The sequence below is a fragment of the Athene cunicularia genome (genome assembly GCF_003259725.1).
Source record: "Athene cunicularia isolate RWA chromosome 5 unlocalized genomic scaffold, athCun1 chr5_part3, whole genome shotgun sequence".
In the NCBI taxonomy this organism is placed as follows: Eukaryota; Metazoa; Chordata; class Aves; order Strigiformes; family Strigidae; genus Athene; species Athene cunicularia.
Window position 1 is genome coordinate 5876101 of NW_020799103.1, and position 19869 is coordinate 5895969.

The following is a 19869-nucleotide window of genomic DNA, read 5'->3' on the forward strand; positions in this document are numbered from 1 at the left end:
CCCGCCCGAAACTTTACACAGCATATCAATGTGGAAAAATAAAATACATAGTGAGGGATTTTGCTCTTGGTGGTGCTGTTTTTTTTTTTTTTGTGTGTTTGGTCAGGTTTTACTTAAAACTTGTATAACTGCTTAAAAAACTCAGGGGAAAAAAAAAATACTCCTTCCCTTTCTTTTCCTTGTACAAAATTTCAAAGAATTTTTTGATTTTTTTTTCCAGAAAAGGCTATGTCATCACTTCACGTTAGGAGTACTCACATGTGCAGAGATAAACATAGTCATGACCATGTTTTCTTCACTGTAAGACATAATAAATTGGGATCTTATTTGGTTATTACATAACTTTTAAGGATGTACTGTATTTCACACCAAGGACCGCTGTTTACCAAGGACAAAATTATCGCATATTCTACCTAGAAAAGATGACTAAGTGATGTTTAATCACATATTCAATAGACTGGATATTCTGAACTCCTTCTTTTCCTGCATAGGCCTCAAATAAATGTTTAAGAGAAAAGATAAAATATTTACTGTACCACTTTTTATTTTATAATTTGTTATATTTTTCTAACTAGGACAACCTCTTAAATTGGAAACCACTTAACCGGAAACTTGAATAAATTATGTGGTAAAACCCAATTCTACTGTGCTTATTTGGTAAGCATTATTTGCACCTTCGAAAAACAGAGACTTGTGCTTCTAAATTATACTGTTTACGGTAGCACAAGGTGTTAAATACAACAGAGAATAACACTTTTTGGCAGCTATTCCATTTAATCAGATGTGTAGCAAAAACCAGACGTTCAACAACTTATATTTCAAGCACTTAAAACAAGGGGAGAAGTCAGATAAAACCATCATTTCTGCAGTCTCACAGCTTGCACCTTTCCTTAATGCCCATTACTGCCACAGTATTTTTAGCTCATCATTCTGGATGTACATTAAAAAAAAGGAAATAAGGCCTTTGTGCTTTTTTATTAGCTGAAATCTCTCTTTTTCTTCCCAACCCTCACGCTTTTCCTTCACATAAAACTTGTTACAATTAAAGCAAAACAGCAGTTTGTTAGGGTCCATGTAAAGCAGTAAAGAACTCAACCTCTAACTAAAGGAAAATAACTTGTTTCTCTGCAGAAACACACCCAGAGGATGTGCACAAAGAGAAGGGCTACATCACTCACTTTTGTTCCTGCTCTGCCTTTTTATCTCCCATAGGCGATTTTCCCCCCTTCAGATCAGGGGAGAGCACCTTAGGTTTTAGCACCAGTTGTTATTTCCAGCGGGTAACTGATTCACATGGTTACAACCTGAGGCTCTTTCTTTTCTAAGTCAGACTCATTTAAACAATTGTGTCGCTTATTTTAGCGCTAAGAGAACACACACCGAGGGGGTAAGCATTTTCAAATTCATGTCAAGCATACCAGAATGCTCTACATCTTTGTCACTAGTGTGCTAGAAACATTTACTTCCTCTTTTCTTGAGAGAGGATTAGTTCACGTCCTGCCCAAAGCTTTGGCTTTTTGGTTTGGGGTCTTCCTTCTAAGATTTGACCATTCCAGTCAAGAGTATAATTCAGTCAGGAAAATACAATTCAAGGGAAACAGAACTAGTATTTCTGGCAGTGTCACTTAAAAGTGTTTTTGTCAAGAGATAACTTCTTAAAACTTTCTTATTTTGAAAACATTACCTCATACTCAGCTGATGAATGAAGTAAAACATCCAACACATCCACTATTCATTAATACCAGCATATTCATGATTGCAAAGCGCCTCCAATTCATTCAACAATGAGCAATGCAGAAATTTCAAAAACCCTCCCAAAATGCAGTTTAAATTTATTGTATATGTTTTGAGAACTTCATGCTGCAGATCATCACGCAGATGGCTCTAAATTTGCTGTCAGCAATATCCCAGAAAACAGGATCAAGCACAGGGGGAGACTATGCAATGCACAACTATCAAAGAATATTTATTTCTGTCTGATTTGGAAAAAATGCTGAGCTATTTAAAACTGATTCTGCTAGTAAGCACCCCCAATTTGGGACACACGTGTCAATGTGCTCCAGATGCTCATTGCCTGGAGCTGGGTGACCCCCCAAGTGACCACCCCACAGCATGGCTCCTCGAGGAACCCCAGGGCCAGGAGAGCGCCTGGTTCTGGATTTCAGCGTGTGCCACGTTCCACCAGGAACCTTGATGCCCGAGACACCACCTTGGCTGTTCCTCCAGCCTCTCCGGTTCCAGCTCAAGCCAACGAGCATGGACACCGTGGCTGGTGCCTGCTCTTCCTTTTCACAGTTTGTCATGTTTATGCCTGACCATTCTCTCCCTTTAGTGCACGGAGGCCGACAGCACATCTGTAAGAGACGACTTGTAAGAGGAGGACCTGAAAGAAACAGCCCTGCAAGAAACAAGGACTGAGAAAAACAGCCTGAGAAAGAGATAAAGGATAGCGGGGGGGCCCTCTGAGCTAAAGAATGTCTCAAACACTCAAAAGTAACGAAACTACAGTGGGTAGTATGGAGGTCGAGGCTGCCCAAATAACACAAGGTGCAGCTGGAGGGGGGAGCCCGGCGAAGACAGGTGGTTCTGCTCTGGGGCACCTGGGCAAATTTCAAGGGCCATCTGTCTAGTGACTGACCTTTGCTTCATTATCCACAAAATGCATATTAAAGCTAACACCCCTGGATATGCTAATGAAGACTAACAAGATGATGCTAATTACATCATCCCATGAAACACCTTACCTCTCCTCACATATGGGAGAGGTAGGTATGTGGGTCGACTTAGGGGATGGACCCAAGGAAAGTGGGTATAAACCAAGGTGGGGGGCAAGGCTGGGAGGGACCCGGAGAGTGAAGTGAAGACAACGGCTGCCTCCTGGAACCCTCACTGGTGGGATCGACACAGGAACACAGACTGGTGATCTCTATTCCTCTATTCTCTTCGTCTTCCCTCCTCTCCTTTTCCCCATTTCTTTCACTACCATTAAGCAATGCAAAGCATACTGTATCGCTTGCTGCAACTCATTATATACTTAGCCAATTATGATGTATCCAATTAATACATTGTGGGAAGTTAATAAATGTTTGGACTTTGAGACTTGACTCTTCACTGTCCACTCCGTTGGGCATTTACAAATCTGGGTCACTTGTCTGCCTCGTCTGAGCAGGACGTGACAATGTCTTGTCCCAATATGCTCAGTATAAAATGGTTCTGAGTTCTGTTATTTCAGAAAAAAAAAAAAAACAAACAACTTTTCTTGGAAGTTTCTACAGCACCCAGTACTGCAGGGGCTTACACGTTGAAGAAAAAGGATTGTGCCCAAACAGTTGTTCTCAAAGTGTATTTCTGGCATCAGCATTACTTATACAACACCTTGTCTCCTTTTGACATAGAGCACACATGGATCCAGCTCCATAATTTCCACAGAAAACATTCCCTCTTTTTCCTGCTACATGTTTACACAAGATGAGGCTTTAACTCATTTTTCAGCTTCTTCTGGGTTTTTCCCTCAGTCCTGTTTTTTTTTCTCTGATCTTTTGGCAGTTTGGAATATTTCTTTTTACTTCACGTGTCAAAGTTTTTAAATTTTTCAACCCTTCTGGGCATACTCAAACTCATTATTATAATTAAACCGTTTAGAAAATATCAGTCAAAGTCCCAGTCAATTTCAATTTGATATCAATAGTAAACCTCTCCTTATTTTAGCGGGAGCTGGACCAGGTCTGTAAGTTAATTGAATAACTGTACACTGCCAGTTAAATGCCAGATTTCAGCCAACTTGTGTCACACTGGCTACTGTCTAGTTTTGTCTCACACGGTAACTCAAGACTAGGTATTTAAGACTGCATTGCCATCTAATGCAAGTCCATATCCTTAAGACCACATCCGCAAGGCCATACAGAAACTTTCAAAATTGGATTTTTCAGTTCATTAAAGAAGTTCCAACAATTTTTTCACGGTCAAAACTGTGTTGTAAAAACTGTACTGACAACAAACTAATAGGTTTGAATTACTACATACTGAAACTATACCCACATTTCACAAATCTGTGATTTCCAAACCTGCATGAAATCATTAAAAAATAGAATAGTAGAAGGAGATTTGTTTCAATAAGGATATAAATAAATTATGTTAGCATATAATCCACTGTCCTCACTGGGAAATTCGTAAGATAACATCCCTCCACCTTCTTGTATGTCACTTATCTCTTTATATTTAAAAAAAATCCCATCTGCAAATAGCCTGTAAGTACTTTTCAGCAGCCAATTCTGTCTAGATCGTTAGGCCCCTGCTGTGGTGCTAAGATGCTAACATTAACACATTACTAATGATTATAATATCACAGCAACAACATATAAAATACGGCATTTGCAATTAAAATATTCCTTAGCAAAAAGATGACAAGGTAAACAGTGACATCTACTTCCTAAGCAAAAAACACATAACCAAGATAAGACTTCTAACATATATTTTTGTCAAGGTTGTGAAAATACACTATTTCAGCATTCAGGGGAAAAAAAAAAAAAAACAACCAAAAAAACAAACCCTACCTACTACAAAATAAATTAAACTTTAAAAAAAAAAATCTTCAGCTTCATGAAAACACAAAGTATTCACCATACTTCGCGATAAAAGACCATGTAAGAGAAGATGAGGAATACATAATGGGATGAGGAATATATAAAGGAATAAATAATACATAATGATAACTATGTTATCTCAACAAAATAGCTACCTGAAAAGTAATCATGCCATCTCTTACCAAACAAATATCAACTACAGATATTTATGCAACAGCCCTAATATATTTTACAAAAAACAACTAAGCAAATTTCAATTTCTTGTCTCTCCCCAGAGCCTTGGCGTCTACTGAGAAAAACAACCCAATAATACCCTGTCTCAAAGCATTTTTCTACATCCAATAAGCAGCCAGATCAAATCACAATTAATAACCTGAAAACCAAAATTATACATACAGTGGGCAACATCCAACTACGTATCTAGAAGTGTACAAACATATTGACTTGATCAAGGAAAAAGGAAATCCCTAAGTGAATAATCGACAAAAGCATTATAAAAAAAAGCATCGTAAGCCTTCTCACTTAGAATGAAAAAAAATCTAGACTGAACCACAATATGTAGCAAGAGCTATAGGAATCCTAAACCATGATGACTAAGTCCAACACTCGTTATACCACAAAGTAGAAATACCTCAAGGAAGATCCCCAAATTCCTTGGGACCTCTTAGAGGTCACAAAACATCAGGTCTCACTCATGAGATGTTAACCCATAAAACCCTGCACAGCCGAGCCCCTCAGTCATCCACCTCAGGATGCAGCCTGCCAGATTCATCAGCTAAAAAAAACCGACACAAAGTCCACATTCAACCCAATTATTCTCAAAACAGCAAAAATCGAATTCTGTAAAATTATCCCGTTCTAGAAATCCACAGATAAATAGAATAATCTTCATATAGCAACAACTTCAAATATGAATGAAAATCTACACTTCCAATTCCCTCAGCCATCGATGAAATTGCTTTGAGGAATATACTTACAGTTTTCTTCCTGCCATCCTGATGACTTTCAACAAACAAGGACAGTCCTTGAAGAAGACACACCTATTTTCAAGCAAGTCATCAAAGTAATACCTGTACATTATCACACTGCAACACGAAAACTCAGCTCTCCCTAACAACATGCTCCTGGCTGTCATACATCACAGCAACTTCTGTGAAAGAGCATTAATTACAGATTAAGCTACTGATTTTGTAATTACCTTGTATTGAAAATGCTTTGAAAGAACAATGTCATCAATCTTTCAATCTGGCTTTGCACAAACCAATGTATAGGAATGGAAATGCAAACCACTCTAAGTTCTGGGCTTGTAGACAACCTGATCCGCATGTATAACCATCAAACCGCTGCAGCTATTACTCACAAATGTTTATAGTAATATTAACACAAAGATGATAATTCCTGAACTAAAGATGAAGAAAAGCATTTGGTAATACTTGTAGCCATGATGCCGTCTCCTACACTCAAAGACCTTCACTACAAGAGAACAAATCATAGTTTGAAACAATTACTCAGAATAATACTACCGAGGTCAGCTCTCAAGGTCTGGGGCAAATTCTACAGTACCTGTCACAGAATCACAGAATACCAGGTTGGAAGGGATCTCAAGGAACATCTGGTCCAACCTCTCTGGCAAAAGCACGGTCTAAGACAAGATGGCCCAGCACCCTGTCCAGTCAAATCTTAGAAGTGTCCAGTGTTGGGGAATCTACGACTTCCCTGGGGAGATTATTCCAGTGAGTGATTGTTCTCATTGTGAAAAAACGTCCTCTTGGGTGCAGTTGTAATCTCCCCAGGAGTAATTTGTACCCGTTACCCCTCGTCTTTTCCATGGGACTCCTTGTAAAAACGGACTCTCCCATCTTCTTTGTAGCCACCTGTTAAATACCAGAACACAGTGATAAGGTCTCCCCTAAGCCTTTCTTTACTTAAGTCTGAACACACCCAATTCTCTCAGTCTTTCCTCACACGACAGGCTTCCCCGTCCTTTGACCATCTTTGCAGCCCTTCTCTGGCCCATCTCCAGCCCGTCCACATCTTTTCTGTATAGCGGGGGACTAAAACTCACACAGGGTTCAAGGTGTGGCCTGACAAGTGCTGAGTGGAGTGGGACAATGTCTTTATCTCTGCTGGCGTTTCGCTTGATGCAATCCAGCATCCTGTTGGCTCTCTTTGCCGATGAAGCACCTGTTAACTCATGTTGAGTTGGGTAGGTCCCAGACTCTGCTGCACTCCTGGGTTATGTTTTCTGAGGTGCAAGACCTTACATTTGTCTTTGCTGAACTTCATAAGGCTCTTGTTAGCCTGCTCTTCCAGTCTGTCCAGGTCTTAGTGTGGGGTGGCTCTCCCTTGAGGTGTCTACTTCCCCATTCAATCTGGTATCAAGAGGCAAACTTCATCAGGGTACAACTGACCCCATCTTTCAGTTCACTTATGAAGATATTAAACAGTGGTGAGTTTTAGTGGGTTGATACACAATTAATTTCCACAGCCATCTCCATTCTGTTTCAGCCAAATTTAAATGCTACAGTACACGGTACCTCTTTTTTTAGCTGCAGTTCTTAAATTTTTTAGAAAAATTGTTTTAGTCGGAAGATCATTTTTCTCTCTAATACAACTTTGTCCAATTACAGATGGATAAGAGTTTTCCCTAGATTGTTTTCTGTTATCACAGTTGTGCATCATCACTTTTACTGCTTTAGAAAGTGGTATTAGGCTTTAAGTTCCCTACAGACTCAGCAGAGTGGATGAAGAACCTGAAGACTGGAAAAGAATTCATGTTATAACCATCTTCAGAGAGAGAGAGAAACTCAAGAGGTCATGACTTATAGATCCATTAGTACAACATTCATTTTCAGAGAAGTACTGAGGAGAATAATCAGACTACCTCTCTAGGGGACAGAGTTTGATTTAGTATATATATATCATTCATGAACTGAACAGTGAACTAAATATATACTCATTAAACATTCTGGTGACATCAAACCAGAACTCTGTGTGTCATAGAAGATGGGATTTGTCTAAATTTATCCTGACAAACTGGAAAAAATATGATGGCATTCACTAAAGACAAGTAAAAGATCCTAAATACTGACAGGAACAATCAATAAAACAAACACAGAATATAGAACACTGGGGATGAATGACTGAAGATGGTATCACCACTGTATAAGTCATGTTTTTGTAGAAAAGGCAAAGAACACTGTGGGTAGACTACAAAAATCCCTTTTGCTTTGCTCATCATGAGTGAAATGTCCATCTGGGCTTTCAGGGCACTGCAAATGGACGGAGACCAAAGAAAACAAAGACTCGGGTATGACTAACACGCAGCATTAACGGTGTGCAAACATGCACCGAGAAGCAAGAGTGAAAGAAAAATTCAACATATGTTAATCTAAAAAAGAAAAAAAACACTGTGAGAGACACAACATAATCTCAAAATACGCAAAATATTGCTTTAAATGAAGGGTTTTTAAAAAAGAAAATAATTTACTCTCCGAGTCTATAGGAGATAGCATGATAACTAATTGGCTTCAATTTCAGTAAGGAAGATTCAATACATATAAGAAAACTTTTTCTACTACTAATAGACTAAGAATAGATCAAAGCAGCAGAAATACATCAAGTTTGAACTGCTGCAGGTTTCTAAAAAAAAAAAATAAATTAGATAATCATTGTGAAAGGAATAGCACACACATAACTGAACCTTCCTTAGAGTGAGAGAATGTGGAACATCCTTTCTATTTTCCATAGCCTCCTAAGAAAACAGCTTTTGACAGAACTGAATCAGTACTGATGGGATTGCCACGTATGTATAAGAATTTTTGATCTCAGTAAACACACAGTAACTTTTCTTATTTATGTATTTAAAAGGAAAAGTCTGTAAGAATATTTTCAGACTTTTCATTTCATCATCTATTATAGTCTGCTTCTATCATGGGCACTTTTCATTTCATCTTTATCCTTTGTAAGAAAAGCAAAGGCTTTTAGAAAAAATAAACTCAATCCAAAGAAAAATGACCTCTTTTTTGATAATAAAATCCAAAAATATACAAGCCACAGTAGACCAATGAGATTAAATGTATCAAATAGAAAACATCACAAAATAAATTAAAATAGAGCTAAAAGGATGTTCAGTTTGCTACTTTCTAGTCATTCATCATTTCTGACAAAGGGAAAGTTTTTAGTAATCGTTTACTTATCTAAAGTCTTTGATTGCTAATCTCTCAAAACAATATGCTTAAAAATCTATAGATTAAATGCATAATAAATGATAAGTCTCCTCTTCCAGACTCTATTCAGTTGCAACTCAACATGCTGAAATAATGTAGCTTATAGAGCTTCTTATCCTCAATAAAGTCACTGGTTTAAAATCTCTGGAGGAAAAAAAATACAAAAAACCAAACAACAAAAACCTCCAATATTTGGCATTACATTTATAACTGATATTTTATAATAGTTGTTTTGTTTTGTTTTTCCTAAGTAGCACAGCTAGATTTCCCAAGGGAGGTTGCAGAAGATCCAGACGCTGCGGAAACACATCGGATGACTAAACACTCTACAGGCTGGACATCCCGTCTGAAAGCGAGATGAGCTGTAGTATTCTCTCAGGGAAACTGCTATGACAGGACCATAGGAAACTGTCCTCAGTTTTCTCTTATCATCTCCTTGTAACATTGAGCTACGGAAATTACATTTAGCATTACATGGCAGTGTAAAAGCAGCAACAAAGATAAGAACGTTATTTTTATGCTAAATAAATCTATGTACAAATAAAGCACAATGTTGTGTTTTTGGAGGGCTTTCTGAAAGTAAAGGAGTTTTATGGCGCTTTGAAAATAATGACGAATCCTTTAAAATGCGTTAAATAATTTTTCAAACACGCAAGGTCAGCTGAATTCTGCAGCTGATAACAATTATAATACAAGCAAGTGCAGCGTACATTTATGAAATGTCTGGATTTGGGTCAAGCCTGACCTCCAACTATATATAAATGGTTAGAATCATATTGGAAAACCTGAAACTTGTGAATCTTCATAAATGTGCAAGCACACAGTGCACTTCTGCAAAAGGTTATCACAGATTTAAACATCTGTAATCATTTCAAACCCAAACAACAGTTTTAATGTTTAACACCAGTTCTCTGCTAATTCAGTTCTTCGGTGGTTTTCTGGGGTTTATTTGTTTTTATTTAATCATTGCCTCCCTTTGTGGGGAATGCAGAATCTCATAGTCTGCGTTAAGGAAATAAATACTTTGCAACTCCAGGAAACAGGTTTACTGTGGCATGTAATTAACTACTGCTAATAAGGAGGAAAACACATATGGTGGCATCAATTTTACTTTAAAGGGAAGAATGATATAAATATTTACCACATACAGTCAATATGATGTGAAAACAATTTCACATAGTGGGTTTTGTTTTTTTTTTTTCTTCGACTCTATTTACCATAGCAACTGCATGGTTTAAAATTATTTTCACACATCCAAATAATGAACTGATTGGTGTAGCGCTATATGTTTCAAAGAATTTGGAAAATGGTTTTGACTATATATGTCAGTTTATTTAGGTAAGATTTAAAACATATCATTTGCTCCTTATATATGAAGTCAGTTCAGGTGTTTCCCAGACAGAAATACTTTCTTGAAACAAGTGCTTGAGGATAAAAACCAAACCAAACCAAAACATAATTTTTAACTTGCCTTCTCTTTCTTATATAAGTCTGCGTAAGCTGCTGTAAGACAAGTCAAAATTTCAGATGTTCATACAGTACTGCTTAGTCCCTTAAGATGTACTGGGCGCTCAGTACCTGAAACGTTAATTAGGAGCATAAAAGAGAACTGAAGGTGAAGTACAGTCTTGCTCTTCATTTGTGACACGGCACTTCAGAGAACCGTGTGAGTTCAAGAGTACCATCACAGAAATAAGCTACAGCACTGTGAGGAGCAGCAGAGGTTGTCAAGGGCTGGGAGCAAGGTTCTCATCTTCCCTCCCGCCTTCCTCCCTCCTCCCTACCCTGTTCCCCTCTCTCAGTCACCCCCACTAACCTCCCTGCCCGCCTTCTCCTTTCCCCCTCCATTTGAGCACCTCCATCTTCTGCATCCTGATGCCACTCATCTCCCAGCCCCGCTTCTGGTCTTCCCAGGCATCCTCTGGTTTGGTTATATTACCTGGGCACCTGGTGGCTCTAAACACGAGGACCAAGGATGCCCCAGGGCCAGAGGCCAGTGGTCGGTCAGTGTAAACACCCCCTTCACCAGCCCTGCTGCAGCAACTAGCCACGTCCTTGTGCCCACCTGGAGCAAGGGGGGTTTGCCCTTCAGAGGCAGGTATATAATTACAAACCATCTCACTCCTGGTAAGGCCATGTACAGAATATTAGCAATTACCTGATTTGCTGTAAGGCAGATGTTATTTACTTTATTATTTAAATTTAAATTCTACTATGGAACAAAGATGAAGTACGTTGGTAGGCTAGGCCTTCCGTGGTTTGTTGTGTTTTTGTGTTTTGGTTTTTGGGTTTTTTTTTTTAGGACTGTCTATCAATAAATTTTGTCTCACAATTTAAATGACAAAAGGGAAAACAAGATGAAGTAGTATTTAGATTAAATCCACACTTCTGAAACTCCTTAGAAACGAATCACAAAAAAAGTAAACTAAGATATACTCAAGCCATAACAGTGAACCATTCTTACCTTGTACATTTAAAAAGATTTCTACAAGATAATTGTATAAACTGATAGTGAAAGTTATTGCTAGGCTTATTTTTCTTCATCTCATATTGCATTTCATGAACAACAAAAAAAAATTGCTTTTAATTCTTTTCTAATTTAGTAAAGCATGTGACTTCTTCTAGGACAGTAGAGCCAAATGATGGGAAGACAGTTAATGAAGGAGGAGTAATTTAAAATGAAGTGGTTATGAATGCCTGAAACAAATGTAGACTTCGATTTATCATAGCAAAGCATTTAAACTTGAGTACTTCACTGAAACAGGGGTTTAGGACCATAACTCAATTATTGCTGTTAAGAGTGGGCTCATTCAGAACTAGTAAGTACCTACTTACAAAGGCAGCTATAAAATTAAGATGTTTGAGTGAAATTTTTTTTATTAATCATTCCTTTTGTTTTTTTCAGTATAATACAAAGCAAATTTTAACTTTTCTCAACTCTAAGTATAACCACGCAGCATGGTTTAAGGGACTAAACTGTGACAGAGAGACAGAAACTCGAAGTCTAATCTCAGGAGAGATACTGACAACCTCTCTAGCCTTGAGCACACCACTTAATTTCTGTGACTCTCACTACTTATCTGTCGTACGGCATTCTATCACATAGAGATAGAAAACCATAAATATACATACACATATGCCACATAATTAATCAGCTAGGTTACAAAACACTTTGAAAACGTAAGATGAGTAAATACGTGCCAAATATGATGAACTCACGTTATATTTACTACCACTTGTTAAGTTACTGTCACGCAATGTTGTAAGTAGATATAATTTACCAATTCACTGGAGTATTAAAAGAGAAAGCAGTCTTTCTTCCCCCATCCTCTTCCTTGCCCACTTAATCCCCAGAGCTCTAGTCAGCAGGGAGACACTGACAAGAACAGTCACCAGAATTTAAGAACTAGTTTCTCAATGTTGATTATTAAAAGAAAATAAATAAAATCAAACCACCCCTCCCTGCTTACTTCACATATATCTGCACAACTCATTCCACCACAGAAGGCAATAGTTTAATGGGCACAGACTGAAGCATTCTCTCATGCCCTTTAGAATTCTAATAGCCTGAAGTTTACATCCTTCTGGCAAACTGCTATGGGAAGCTTGCAATGTCAGAGCTGTAGAGAGAACAGAATTCCCTGAAGTCCTCAGTATGACACACAAAAAACATAAAGTTTAGTGGGGTGGGAACCCAGTGGAAGGGGGAGAGGATGGAAGTCCTGTAACAGTAATTAGCAGGCACAAAATTATCACACAGACACCATTCATGCTCTGTGCTTGCAGAAGTCTGTCCTGTCTACCATTTTGATATTTTATCAGAAAAAAACCCACTCAGAGCTTCACCAAACAGCCTCAACAGCAATAATGACATGAAATCTGTTCAGTTTCTAGTATCAAAGCAAGTAGAAATGCAATACTGCCTGTTCTTACCCAAACCTAGCAGCCTCTATCTGATCAGAAAAATATTTAAAAAGCTTTCTACCCTATACCAGAGGGCTTCTACTCTGTGCAGTGTGTCTGTCTTCTGACCTGAAACACACACAAAATGGCACGCTGAATCTACTCTTCCCCACGTCTCACAGGATTATTTAGGAGGATAGCATAAGCTTGCTGTTCCCTTTTCTTCATAAACTGAATTTCCTTAGTCAGGAAAAAAGATTGATAAATAAACCGGACAAAAATATTTCTGGCTACACATAAAGGATATATCAGATCAGCAAATCAAGCAATTAATCTCATCTAGATTGCACACAGTCAAAAGATGTTCCAGGTATTTTCACACGCACTTTTCAGTCAGTGGGACTTTGGAATCCATTTCACAATTCATTAACATTGTCCACTTAAAATTCTCAAAGTATTTCTAATTACGTTAGTTGATAACTTCCCTAAAAGGCAAGTCACATTTTCCCTAATTTGCAAGTGCACTGAGAGCAGAACTCACCCTATGTAACTTGGGACTTACATCTGAACGGGTGGCCCTTCATAATCAACAACTGCCAGTCAATGTAGGTCAAGGAGCTTAAGGCACCAGTCATGTGGTCACGTGTAGACACAGTCTTTAGGAGAAGATCTATTTTCCAGACTCCTGCAGCAGGACTGAATAACTTTCCAAGGGTTGGAAGTGGAGCCTATGGTGCAGACATCCACATCCAGGCAGGTGCGACCCACCTCTATTCACATTCACATTCACACTAGACACATTGCCTCCTGCCCTCCACCACAAAACTCTGAGCTTGACACCTCCACCTTAACCACTACATTGTCACCGTTTACTGAACGAGGATCAGGAGAAGGTGGATTTCATTTTATGCACATCAGTGACTGGCCAGACAGTCTTTCCCAGTTCCTCACTTCTTCATGCTCGTGTTTCCCTTCTCTTCTTTAAGCTGCTTTAAGGTGGGCAGCACGTAGCAAGCGTTCCCTTGCTAGGCATTACTACACAACCTACCAAAATCCAAATTTATTTTGCATATTAGGACCATAAAAATATCAGGTAGATCATAGCACTAAACAATCCTTCTGCTTCAGCCAAAGAAAACAAGCTTTCACACCCAAGCAAAGTTAGAAGTTATAATCTTTTCCTCTGTTCAAACTCTCAATTATACCTAAACTGAATTTGAAGAAAAAAAGTGTTATTTTGCTTAATGCTAACCGGTATTAAAATTTAACTGCCTAGATGTATAATAAGCCTAGTTCTTATCTCTAAATCTATTCCCCTGGTTTGGGTCTTATGATGACCAGAAAGAAATGTTCCTGAAAAACTTGAAATCAACCTGTGCATGGAAAAAAAAAAAATATCACAAAAAAAGAAAAATCACACTGTGTATTTTAAATGGTCTATGTTATTCTATCTTTACTGTACTATGCATACAACAATGACACAGTAAAGAGAATGAAATACTTCCAGAAGGCAATTTGGACCTCATATTGAGATGAATTACTTTGTAAGTAATTCTAGCTTTAGTCCCTTTGAAGATGACTACTTATCTTCATCCTTTATGCTGGGAATAAAAGCACTACTCAATTAGCAGCCTCCAGTCAGGTGACCTCAATCTCTCTGCTCCTCCTTTAACAGGGATTAATTTCTCCCGGTGTTAACAAGGACTTCATGCCCTTCAGCAAAATATCTGTTTTGTTCGGGTCTGTGTCCCTTTTTTTTTTTTAAAAAAAAAAAAAAAAAGTGCTAGCTAGACAGGCTATTCATTTGGATTGTATAAAACACAGAGATTTCATTTTTTTCCTAGAAGCTTCAGTTTTGGTAAAGATGTTTCAAGCCTATAGGAGGAATCTAGATCCAGGGACCTAAGAAATATTCTGTTGCTCAAGCTTATCACAAACACAAAGATTTGCTTTAAGTGTTAACAATAATTGACATTGCCATGGAGGACAGCTAACCAAAGAGAAAAAAAAAAAAAACAGAACCATCTGCTGTAAAAAATTCCATTGTCCTGTTAGAAAGATAAAAAACATGTTACAAAATCTACGGAATAAGGCATTAGGATTTGGTCACCAGCAGGAAACTAGAACATTTCTTTATGTGAGCATGTAAGTACAGATATTCACAAAGAGAATACTTGAAATTGGTTTTGTCTATTTAAAAGCAAAGACATCAGATAGTATTTTTAGGCTTTGAATCTTCTGTTCTTTGACCCAGAAAGCAAATTAATAAAAAGCACTGTCCCTGTTATAGTGGTTTGCCAAAAAAAGCCCAAACAACCAAACCCACAAAACAAAAAAACCAAACCCCAAACAAACAACAAAGCAAGACAGATGATATTTCTGAAATCGCATTATGGATTATGTCTGTCTTTGGTGCTCTGAGCAGTTTTCGGTATGGTGAGGAGGAAATGATTCTGTAGAACTACAGTAATAAAGGCAGCTATCACACTCCTAGATTACTTCAATACTGTATTAACTCTAGTACTTCAGTTAACTACAGTGAAATAAAACTTACCTTAAAAATCAAATCCTTTTTCCCATAGCGAAGCTCTTTCAGCTGAGCTTGGATCTTTTTTGACTGAAAGTGAAGATAAAAAAAATCAAGGTGTGGGTTGTTTTTTTTTTTTAAATATTTAATTTTAACATGAGGAAAAAAAAAAAGAGGAGCAAGCTCTGACAACAGCAGAAACTAGATCAGCTTTAAAACACAGAAATCAATTTGTTTTCCACGATAGCATGTCTAAAACCAGGGAAATGCATCAAGGAAAATGTAAAATGGCACTCAGCTAAAGCACATACATGAGTTAGTAATACCATGAACAGCTGTTTGGCTTACGCATTTCAGACACGAGATACTGGGAATACTTCCCATGAAGCATAACTGAAGGCATCACCTTCAAAGTAAACAATCTTCTGAGAGGGAAAAAGGTTCCACAGCACTGCACAGTTGTTCTTTGTAATGACCAGGGAGTTCCAGGTGCTCCCCAGATGAACTGGGCTCTCGCTTTGTGACCACCTCCTCTCAAATAGGCACCGTTATGCTGGCTGTCCTGGTTTTGGCTGGGATAGAGTTAATTTTTCTTCTTAGCAGCTAGAACAGTGCTGTGTTTTGGATTCAGTGTGAGATTTGGTACCAGAAGAATGTTGATAACATGCTGATGTTTCCAGCTGTTGCTAAGAGATCAAGGACTTGCCAACTCCCCATGTCCTGCCAGTGTGCAGGTGCACAAGAAGCTGGGAGGGAGCATGGCCAGAGCACCGGACCCAAACTGGCTGATGACATACTGTGCATGACATCACGTCATGTCAATATATAAAGCAGAGGTGTCCAGGGAGCAGAGGGTGTTCTCTTGCTTCCAGGATTGTGGGTTTGGGATCTTGTTTTTTTGGGATCAATAGCTGGCAACAGGCTGGGTATCAGTCGGTGGGTGGTGACCAATCACATCGTGCATTATCCATTTGTGCTTTCTATTACTGTTATTGCTTTATTCTACTTCAATTGTTAAACTGTTTTTATCTCAATCTACATATCTCCCTTTGCCGCCCCAACTCCTCCCCATCCCCTGGGCAGGGGAGGGTGAGCAAGCGGCTGAATGGTGTTTGGTTGCCAGCCAGGTTTCAAACTCAACACCAATTTATATCAGTTTAGGATTATATTTATATTAAATATTGTTAAATTTATCCTTAAAATAATTTTAAGTAGTGGTCTATATATTCTTTTATCTATTTAAACAAAATATAATAGAATTTTTTTTTTTTTTTTAAACTACACCCAGCTATCCAAGGAGCATTATTTCTCCCTTCATCTAAGAATCCTGTTAAAGTAATAATTTCTTTTTAACAAAATCCATAGTCTCAACTGATAATAAGCTTTCTTGCATTAAAGTCAAACATTTAGAACTCCTTGGAATGGATTAGAAGTCTATTCCACATTTACTGATACAGCACATCCATAAACATTACAGATGGTAGCACATCTTTCATAAATTGGAGCTTTTAGAATGATTTGATGTCTTTCCAATTGGTGCAGCCAAATTCAGCGACAGACTTTTGGGAAAGATGAATGAATTTCAAGATAAAATTTTAGAATCTGCTTTAAATATTTAAGAAGCAAGGCCAAATTTTGTAAAATCTGAAACAAATAGCCAAGATCAGTTCAATTCTTCCTTCTGTTAACTATATCTGCTGTTATTTCATTTACACAGCAAAAAATGCCAACAGCACTGTCCTCTGATCTGGACAAAACAATCGGTAGAGCTACAGAATATATGCTAAATCAACTAAAGAGCAGTGAGAAAACCTTAACTTTAATTACTCTAGGAGTTGTGCTTAAGAAAATACAGTCTCTGTGACATACAAGGTATCCAAAATGGCTATAGAGGAATCTAAAAGTTACAATTAAGGTATTATTCATTCGCTAAATCCCAAACCTGTGATGAAATTAAGAGTTATACAGCTATATGTATTCAGTGAGTAATATGAGCGACTCAAAAGCACTATATGACCTGTAATTCTTTGTGTTTTGTGGGTTTTTTTCTGTGCTTCTAGGGAGAGGACTTACAAAACTGACACCGTTTAGAGCATCAGCTGGATAAGATCCTCATGAAACACAGGCTGATAGCAATCTCTAAACCACAGCATCTGGGAATATTTCTGTGGCACGTGCCCCTTCGTGTGTCCTGGGAAGCCTGATGTTTGCACCACTCTGCCTTCCTTTCTCCAGGGCTCTGAATTTCTCAGAGGAGAAAACGCGGCGATGTAAACTGTGCAGGATCACAAGCACGTTCCCATCAGTGCAACTGGACAACAAGGCATCACTAAAACTGTGTTCCTGCAGCCTGGGAGCAGAATGAAGCAGGGGCTTCCTGGTAGGAAATTCTATACACGAAGGGTATTTGATTTAATAACTAAAATGATACTGATTTCACACAGTTATTATGCTCGATGAGTACAGTACTTAATTAGCGGGCAGAAAATACACAACATTTCCGTGACTGACACAACCTAACTGGCAAAAGCACAACAAAAAGCGGATGCTCCTGTAGGATCTTTGTTTGTTCTAACAGCACTAACCTCCTTAAAAGCCATAAATTTGCCAGGATGATTCATGAAGTCTGAGATTCTTAAGGTTTAAAATACACTCCCAACCTGCTGCCTTGAGCGTTAGCTTAGGTTTAGTTTTCTGAAATTTTCTGAATGCCAGGCTTGTCACACTACAATAAAAATTAAATCTTAGGCTTCTCCCTTCAATTTAAAGACATTTATGTTGCAAATATTAAAGGAGACATAATAATTGAAAATATCAAATTGATTACCAAACATTCAAGAAATTATGCAGCTAGGAAGAACAAACAAAAAGGAGGGGAAAACAGATAGCTATGTTGCACACACTGCCAATTTTTTAAGCAGTAAACAAGTGAAAAGAAATATATTTGATATTCATATAGCATGGCATATTTGCAAGCAGCAATAGTGATATAGGAAGATAACACAGATTTTGATAAGTTAGAAAAAAAAAAAATACCCCAAAACCTTAATATTTCCTACCACTGAGGACTTCTCAGAAACAGTGGTTGCAGATCTCCAGTTAGACTAAAGGCCCAATAGAATTAGAAATCACTACTTTGACCTCCTATGCTTTGACCTCTGCGTTGAAAGGTAGAGTTTAATGAACAAAACAGGTTCAACCATAATGATGAAATTTTTAGACAAGAAGTTTTACTCTTCTGTTTCATTCTGGCAATGAAAAAAATCATGGCTAAAGTCACGTAAATGAGTAAACCAGATTCATATATAGTAATACTCTCTTTCACAAAGTTAAAATAGCTAAAGAGACTGCATGCATGAATGCAGTTACTTGTACATTTATGTATTTGCAGAAAAAGTAGGGATTGTGTATGATCGACTATCTTTTCTAGCTCGCCCTTCAGTAGAGGGGAGATTTCTTTTCCTCTGTTTCATAAAGTGACCATTTTTTCCTTGAAGTAATGAAACGTTCTAGGAATCAATAATAATAAATCTTTCCTGTCTCTGTAAGTTAATTTTAAAACAGGTATTTAGCTACTCCAGTCTTACTCTGCGCACGGAGATCATGGAAAGGAAATCCGTTTTATATATGTTACAGATGTATGATATACATCTATAGAGCTATCTATACTTTCCTTAAGCATGGCCAAACTTTATTTTATTGGCCTAAACCTTGCGTTTGCTCGCTAATACATTTGAATTGCTTCTAGTAAAGTCAAAGAAATGAGAGTGCTTTAGGAACACTCACCACACACACATCATATATAATCTATATCAGAACCCCAGCACGAAGACTGATGCAAGCTTCTTTTGTGTATGTTAGATTTAGAATAGAGAGGAACTTACCTCTTCTGCATGAATACCACAAAGCTTGTTTCCTGACAAGAGCTTGTTTTTGAGGCTTTTGTTCTGAGGGGGTAAAAAAAAAAACACACTTATATTACTGAGTTACTGAAATATTAAGGGACCCTTTAAATATTTGATCATACTGGTTTTATTTGATACATGGATAACACCTTCAAGTCACTAGCAAAGATACAGATGAGAAGACAAGACAGATGCATCATGGCACAATATCCTCTCTTACACAATTCTAAAATGCTGTGACTTTGCATCAAAACCTGTTCTCACAGAACGATACTGAACACAGAAACCTTCCAAAACACTCTAGGAACGGAAAGCAATTTAGATTGGATATGCTGAGGCACAAAAAGGAAAGAAAAAACTCTCTAATCCTTACCTAGTGTCAACTGCATAGCTCAATATCGTTTTCAATAGATCATTACAACAACTGAATAATAGGGCCAAGAGCTCATTGCTCAACCTTGATGATCGAATTCACGGGGTCTTTCTGCTACATTTCGTAACTTAAAACTGCAAGCAATCAAAAACTTTAGAAGGTTAGCTACCTGATAGCATTTTGCCAACTCAATATGGCTTTTCATATAGGAGTTTTAAATGTATTTGTTCCCAAGGAAAATAATACACCTCAGTAAAATGAATTTTCAATAGCCCGGTAATTCTTTCTGTGCTTCACACTCCTATTATCCCATAATTGACAGTCAAGGGTAAAGGTTTCTCTGCAGTGC

The 19869-nt window shown here is 37.8% G+C and overlaps 1 protein-coding gene across 1 annotated transcript in view; it reads right to left on the minus strand.

The window, feature by feature from the left end:
• LUZP2 (leucine zipper protein 2) overlaps nucleotides 1-19869 on the minus strand; it is a 200234-nt gene that overhangs the window by 50849 nt on the left and 129516 nt on the right. The window contains exons 6-7 of the mRNA XM_026850920.1: nucleotides 19127-19189; nucleotides 15270-15332 (exon numbers count right to left, since the gene is read on the minus strand). Coding sequence (XP_026706721.1) covers nucleotides 15270-15332; nucleotides 19127-19189 — 126 coding nt within the window. The remainder of the gene's footprint in view (nucleotides 1-15269; nucleotides 15333-19126; nucleotides 19190-19869) is intronic.